We start from the raw sequence: 8223 nt of genomic DNA, 5'->3' as shown, positions 1-8223 counted from the left end.
ATTAACCTAATTGTTTTTCAATGATCATAATAAAACACAAAAACTATGATAATATTCCATAGGCTATGGCCTATGTAGTTATTCCCTAGAAATTTTAGGAACTTTATTTTATGTAGTACATATTTTATAAACATAATTTGTATTTAAATTGTAATATTTCAATCTTTAAACAGATTTTGAGTGTAGACTCCTGCTATTTTTAATACTCTATTTTATTTTTATTTTTTAATTAATTTTTATTTGGCCCATGGGCCGGCCCTATCCATATTTCTCAAGCCCCACAAATCGTTAGGCTTATTCAAGCCGGGCTAAAAAGCCTTTTTCTTAAATGGGCTCCAAAAATTGTAGCCCAGCCCTATCAAATCACGGGTTAGGCCAGGCCGGCCCAACAGACCTAGCCCATATTGACGGCTCTAACTTAAAGTATGCAAATACAAATAATGATGTTATTTAAAACAAACAATTTCAATACATGCCTCAATTTTTTAGTAAACAATAGATTATATACTCTTAATTAGGGGTGTTCACGGGTTGGTTTGGATCGGTTATTGGTCAAAATCAAAACCAAACCAACTTAATCGGTTTTAAAATTATCAAAACCAAACCAAACCAAATATAATATACATTTATCGGTTTGGTGATTATCGGTTTCGGTTTGGTTTGGTTTGGTTATTCGGTTATTAACCATACACAAAAATAAAAGAAACAATTCATTTAAAATGTGAAAAAAGTGACAACAATCCATTCAAAACGAAAAGTAGTTAGAATGACTTAGATTACTAAACTTTCAATCACTAAATTTACTATCAATAAAGCTTTAAAATTCACTATATTGGCCTAGAAGAAAGAGACTAACATTTTCAGTCCCACAAAGAATTGACATAGACACTCATATACATGAAATCAATAAGATAAATGTTTCATCTTGGGCATTTTTTCTTTCAATAAGTAAATTATAAAGAAATTTTAATGAAAATATGTATAAGATCTTTAAAATTGTTTATAAAAACAATATATTAAGTATGTATATTAATAAAATATATGTATATAATTCATCGGTTGTATAAGATCTATAAAATTGTTTATAAAAACAATATATTAAGTATGTATATTAATAAAATATATGTACATAATTCATCAGTTTGGTTTGGTTATTTCTTCGATTTTTTCGAATAAAACCATAACCAAACCAAATACTATCGGTTTTCAAAAATCCAAAACCAAATCAAACCAAACCCAAATAAAATCGGTTTTATTTTATCGATTTGGTTTGGTTTTTCGGTTTGGATCGGTTTTTATCCAAACCGTGAACACCCCTACTCTTAATTATTGAGGATTTTAATGATTATCTCAAATGTTTCAGCCCTGACTTTCTTCATTGATTTAATTTAGTTATATTGTTCATACTCAACTTTGTAATCCTCTTGTTATCATATATGTATTATATTCAATCCTTGCATTACATATACATTCAATGTATTAACATTCTTTGTGTTACACCGTTTTATGGTGTAAATTTTGGTGTTCAGATTCAACCAATCAAAACGTTTCACTAAGTTCTTCGTGTAGCTTGTGGTGAGTCCTACTCTCATCAAAAGGATTTCAATTTAGTTATGATTGATGAGTTTATAGTTCAATCTTCAAATATTTTGCTTACAGGTAGCCGAAATCTTGTTGCTATAGACTTATTCAGTCGAGCTATTAGAGGCTTCATTAGTCACTAGTAATTTTAAAATTGATAGTGTTCTAGTTGTTTTCTGTTTTTCATTATAGAGAATTATTTCATTTTTCAGCAATTTAGGTCATTATTATTATTTTTCATCTTCCATTTAATTTAGTATTAAATCATGTAGCATGCCAGATCAATTATTTGCTCGGGGTCAATAGTGATTTCGAATGCCAACCACGTTTCGGATGCAAATTCGAAGCGTGACATGCCACATGTTCAAATAATGTGGTAATTTCAATCAAATTCAAAAATCAATTAAATTTGTGAAGTGTCCAAAATGATATGTTTGATCAATTACTATCAACTTTATCTACTCCCTACAACTATAAACAAGGTAGTGACATGACTTTTTGAAAAGGTTGCACGCATCGACATTAACTACATAGTTCTTCCAAAAAAGTGATCGACTGGTTTTTTATCGAAGACCATCAAAAAAGTATTTAAACTATTATTTTTTTGCAAGTTTCATACTCTAAATATGTTATTTTCTTTCCTACTTGAACTTTCACTGGTTATTCCATTTTCCTACTTGAATTATTTGTCATTTATCTATTATAATACACTTACTTGAGTAGATGGTGATAGTTTAGGTAGAAAAAGAGAACAACCAATAGTTAGTCTTAGGGGTGAAACTACGCAATGTCCTATCTAATAGCCTCTCCTTAATACTCATCCGATTTACATCTATCTCTCCTTAAATCATTCATAGTCAACCTCTCACACCTTCGCAGTGGGACATGTAGGTGTAATATATCGCAAATACAATAAATTACAGTTGAAAAAAAATGAAAAAAAATGTATAAACAAATCTTTAGGCTGAGGCGCGGATATCTCGCTTTCTTTAAGGAGATTCAAGCCCACTGCGGCATAATCTACACCGATCCAACAGTATCACTCTTGACTTGTCCCCTCCAGGATACAACAACCTAACAACGTCATACAACTCAAGCAACTCCGGATTAGTTGAAGAGTCAAAAGCTCCACAAAAAGAACACTTTATTCAACATATAATTACCCTCTTTTGTATAGTGAATATAGTTGAAGACTTTAGAATATTTTTCTATGTCTCAACTCTCTCTTTCACTACATTAATCTCAATATAATACTACTCATCTTTTTCACTCTATATTTTCTTGTACATCTCTTGTTGTTTCTACTTCTTCTTTCCAACACAAAGGAAGACCACGCTATTTATAGGTGATAAATTCTTCCTTGCAATGAATAGGAAGATAGTGGGTAGTAAATTTGTCAAATGAATGGCTCAAATGTTACATAAGTTACAAGACATAAAGATAGAATAATGGGTGAAATGAAGAGTTGGTGGTTACATAAGTTACTAACAACTAATGACCACTTTCTTTCACAATTGATGAGAGTAAAGATGCACAAATGTAATGTCCACCAACAGACATAACATGATAAATAATGTGACATATAATATATTTTGTTTAAGGCCAAAGTCATTTGCGACCCCTTAAAGTTGTCTGCATTATTCATTTAGACACCTCAACCAGACCTAGTACCTATTGAACACTTCTACCACCCCAGATTTGAACCGTGTAAGCATTTTTTGCCTGCATGAAAAATCGTTTGTGAGTCACGCAAATAGGGCGCGTGAATCGTTTTTTCTCCCATTTTTTTGCCTGCATTTAACACCTATAACGTTACAATTTTAACGTTGATATTGTAACGTTAAAATCCCCAATTCTTCTTCCCCCAAATCCATTTTAGAACCCTAAATCCCCAATTCTCTCTTCTTTCTCTAAATCTCCAACGTTTCTCTCTTCTAAATCAATTGTCTTTTATCAAATGTCGCAAGTTTCAGTGAATATCGAGGAAGCCGATTATGTAAGTGTGGTGATTATTGTCGACTGAAAACTTCGAGGATTCCATTGAACCCAGGTTGTCGATTTTTTGGATGCAAAGCATCAAAGTTTTGTAACTATTAGAACAAAAACTATTGTTATTGTATTATTTAAAAAATCAACATTTTTGTATATTTATTTTTGTTATGTGGTTTGTAGGAGAATGGTAGATGTGGCAATTTTAGATGGATTGATCCGTCGCTTGAAAATGCTGATGAATCATCTAGATTTGTGTCGTCCTTAATGAATAAATTCATAGATGGTGAAAATTCGATTGATCGACTAAAGAGAAAAGTGAAAGAGCTTGAAGAAGAAAGGGATTCTTTGAAATTTCAATTGAATGAAAATGAAGAGAAGATGATGGTATTGAACAAGAAGCTCAAGGGAGTTAAACTCCAAAGGGATTGGGAAAATGTCAAATTTAACTAACTTGTGATTGTTTTTCTTTGTCTATTAAGTATAAAATGGTTCTTTAATATTGTGTAGTTCATAGTAGTTCAAGATTGTAGTACTTAATTGTTTAGTTTTGCAGTAGTTAGGAGGCTATTCTAGATCAATTAGTGTTGTACTTAATTGGTTTGTTAAGTTCATATTTTATATCAAATTGAAAGTTTGAATGTGAATTGATCAGTGTCTCTTTTGTAACTTGCCTCTCTTTTGTAACTCGCCCTGTGTTCTGGAATTAGTTCTGGGATCGACTAGTCTTATTGAGAAAAACACAAATGCATTGAGAGGTAGTTTAATTGTTGTTCAAAAACCGAGTTAATAACACAAATGCATGACTGAAAAATACATAACACAAAGTCATGGTTGAAAAATACATAACCCAAATGCATTGAGAGGTAGTCTAGTTGTTGTTCAAAAACCATTGTCTTGCATGGTTCAAAAATACGTAGTCTTGCTAATACAAAGGCATGGTTCAAAAATACATTACACGAGTGTTCAAAATAAAATAAAGAGTAGATTGTTGAAGACCCTTTTAACATAGGTCAAAATCATAACAACTTTCCAAATGAACTACTTCTTGGAGGTTCCACAAGACCTTTTGCTTTTCCTATTTGCTTTCATTTGTTGCAACTGTGAAGTGTTGACTGCATCTTTTCCCTTTCATTTTAGGCCACGGAGTTTAAAGCCAATATCTATATTGGTTGTTGAAGCACTCTTCAATTTTGTTGGCCCATGTAGAATCTTCTCACTTGATGTTGGTGGTTACATAAGTTACTGAAAATTAATGACCACGTTCTTCCACAATTGATGAGAGTAAAGATGCACAAATGTAATGTCCACCAATAGACATAACATGATATATAATGTGACATATAATATATTTTGTTTAATATTAAAATGTCACACCAACTAGACATTCAAACATTTCCTCTTTATATGCCTAAATTATCTCAATCTCCCTTCTCGCATTTGTCCTCAACCAAAGTTTATGTAGAAAAAAAGAAACAACTTATACTTGAAGTGTCAAAACTTCCGAAAAAGATATAGTTATTTTTTTGCCATTGACTTTTCTTTTTAATATAACCATTTTATATTCGAAATGTATTGATTCAACTAATTTAACATTTTTATTTTCTTATTTTATTTATTTATTTAAATTTTAGTTGGGGCTTCACATGGTTGATTTGTACAAACGGCAGATTGCCAACTATACACCCCTCAATATGTCTCTTGAATCCATCATTTTTGGATGTGGCTAATTTCTTAGCAATATGGCAATCGCCGCTGCCATTATTCTTCCTATTGGTCTTCTCTTCCTTCTATCCGGCCTCATTATCAACTTTATTCAGGTATGTCCATTTCATCCTTGTTCTAACAATTTTTTTTTTATATAGTAAGTTTTTTTTTTGGATTAGATCTCACGTTGCTTTTGTTATTCGTGGAATATCTGTTATGTATTTTGTTGTTCTTGGGTTTGTCTATTTTTGTGTTTTTTTTTTGGGGTTGTTTCATGCAATGTTATGGCTTCAGCATTTATTTGAATTGTTCCTTTTATGCCCACATTGGTCTATTGGAATGTTGGTTTTTTAAATTTTTAATTATTCTACTTGTCTGTATGTGTAAGTTTTTGTCCATACTGGGCATGTTGTTGTTGTTGAAAACTGTAGGCGCTCTGTTTCAATTTGTTTGTCTAATTTTGACTTGACACAAAGTTTTAAGAAGGTAAAGAAAGACTTTCAAATTTTGTGAAGATAAGTAGAATGTTCCAAAATGTCGTTTAATTTTGTGGAATTAAACATGTTATGTGGAAAGTTAAAATTAAAGAGTCGCCAAAAAAGGGAAGAGACATTCTTTTTGATATGGGCTAAAAAGGGAAAGTAAAACAAATAAATTGAAATGGAGGGAGTAATATTTAGTTTTGCGAAGTGGATTTGCTGGTGTTTATTAGTTTCCAGAAAATCAGTGTACCAATGTATGGGATTAACTAAAAAAATCTTAGACAATGTACTTGGAACAGTGTTTGGGATGAAGAGAATCCTTTGATATCTTGATGGCTATGTGAAGTGAGTATAATATGTTTGATGATATGTCATTGATCCGCCACAATCTTTTACTTGTTGTTTCATTTTGTTTTGTTCTTAAGATACATGCCTAAACCACTTCCAATTTATTTGTTGCCTATTTTTCCACTCTAATATTCATGAGTATTATCTAAGTCTATTGAATGCACAATAACAATTGTAGAACCATTGTGTTTGATTTTAGCTTATTTTGCTGTTTGATTGCAATCTTTGTCTTCCTTTTCTTACATGATTACATTTGATATATAAATGCACTCAAATGATTTTCTCAGATGCTATTACTTTCAGGCACTTCTTTTCATTCTAGTTCGACCCTTTTCAAATAACATATTCAGAAGGATAAACAAAGAAGTCGCAGAATTGTTATGGTTGGAAATCGTATGGCTTTTCGACTGGTGGGCAAATGTTAAGGTGCTTGAGGACTATTGTTAAATTTGATTGTTTACATTTATGCATTTATAGCTACTTGCATTTTGTGCTAGAATCATTATTTAAGTTACTATTTTTCTTTTTTCCAAATATGTCTACTGAAATTTAGAACCATAATGCTCTTGTTGATTTTGAGAATTCTAAACTCCTGAAGAAAAGGAGCACACGTTTTTTTTTCAAGTACTTCTCTTCTTTTCTTGCAGTTCAACTAATGTTCATCTCAAATACAATTAGAAGTACATAAGTGGGCAAAAGTTCCATAAAAACAAACAAAAAATCATTTTTGTAAACAAGCTAGTGGTCTTATTTACAGTTTTTGTAAAGAGTGATGGCAGTCCAGTTGTCCCTGTAGAGTCAGTGAGAGTGTTCTACTTCATCCCAAAAATGTTGGAGGGTGCTGTTTAGTCAAGCAACTGTAAACCCTGGAGTAATTATATCGAACATGTTAGTGCAACAAATGTGCATTTCAGCTATCAAATGCTTATAACCTTTTCCCCCTTTCTTTGACAAGACTGTTTTGGTGGGGAGTTGTATCAGGGTAATCTATTCTTTGGCTTTGGTAGGCTTGTCCATACTCCTATAAAGTTATCCATTGGTAGTATTCAGGCTTCTCAAAAAAGCAAGAGTAGTTAATCCACTCGTTAACCAATTTGGTTCCAAATAGAGATATAGCTCTATCTTCGGACTTCTAGTTAGACACTTCTAGTAGCAAAGCAGGGAACATCTCTGGCAATGGACTTTGTATAGCTTCTTTTGTTCTGTATTTTCCTTCTGTTTGATAGATGTCGCTCTGTTGCTCTTATACTCCACGTCCCGAAGACATAGTGCGAGGAAAAAGTCTTATATCTGATGTCCCAAATGCACTTTGCCTGAGATCCTTCCAGATTCTTAGGGAGTGATAACATGTCACCAGACGTCACTTTGGCTGTGGGAAAACATATGATGTAGAAGTTTTTTACTTTGTCTGATCTTTAGCAAATGGTTGTAAATATTACTTTCAGAAGTCATCGATTTTTCCACCTCTAGATGGCAGACCAATCTTGTCTGACCTCTTTGATATTGAATATATGCTTTAGGACAAAGTATTGGTGTTTTAAGAGAGGAAGAAGAATAATGAAAGAGGTAAACATTAAACAGTAAAACAAGGAAAAATCCATAAGGATGGGAAGTAATTGCTGCTCAGAAAACATGGTTATATTAGCAAATGATTTTTTTTTATATAAATACCCTCAAGTTGAAAGCCAATACTAAGAAAACTTATGGAACAGATGGTTGCTACCCTTAGAGGTGTTCAATTAGTTTGTTGTTAAAAGAAAAAAAGAAAGAAATATTGGCTAGACAAGAATAAATCTTGGGAGCTTCAAAATCCTGACACTTCCTCTTGGTTTTATTTTACACTATAACAGAAAATTTCAACAAATTAATAATGCTATCCAAAAGAAAAATCATGTACATTACATAGAAAAGCAATTTTGCTTTTAACTATAACAGGACTGTTCAATATAGGGATTTTTTTCCCCACAACATTGTGCTTCTTTAGTTGAATATCAAAAAATTCTCTTTCTAAGAAAATCACTTATCTATGACATGGGGAAAGCATTTTCCTTTTTAGCTGTAGCAGAATGTTGCTCAAGTAGGGGGGGGGGGGGGGTTTTTTTTTTTTTAGTTGGGG

General features: G+C 32.1%; 1 protein-coding gene across 1 annotated transcript in view; it reads left to right on the top strand.

Moving 5' to 3' along the window:
• The first annotated feature begins 5225 nt into the window (after positions 1 to 5225).
• The window catches only part of LOC102596950 (1-acyl-sn-glycerol-3-phosphate acyltransferase PLS1), a 12377-nt gene continuing 9379 nt past the window's right edge, over positions 5226 to 8223 (top strand). Inside the window, exons 1-2 of the mRNA XM_006361683.2 lie at positions 5226 to 5390; positions 6411 to 6533. Of these exons, the coding sequence (XP_006361745.1) occupies positions 5313 to 5390; positions 6411 to 6533 (201 nt within the window). The 5' untranslated portion in view covers positions 5226 to 5312. The remainder of the gene's footprint in view (positions 5391 to 6410; positions 6534 to 8223) is intronic.

Source organism: Solanum tuberosum, unplaced genomic scaffold (genome assembly GCF_000226075.1).
Source record: "Solanum tuberosum cultivar DM 1-3 516 R44 unplaced genomic scaffold, SolTub_3.0 scf00367, whole genome shotgun sequence".
Classification (NCBI taxonomy): domain Eukaryota; kingdom Viridiplantae; phylum Streptophyta; class Magnoliopsida; order Solanales; family Solanaceae; genus Solanum; species Solanum tuberosum.
This window is presented reverse-complemented; position numbering and strand designations above follow the sequence as displayed.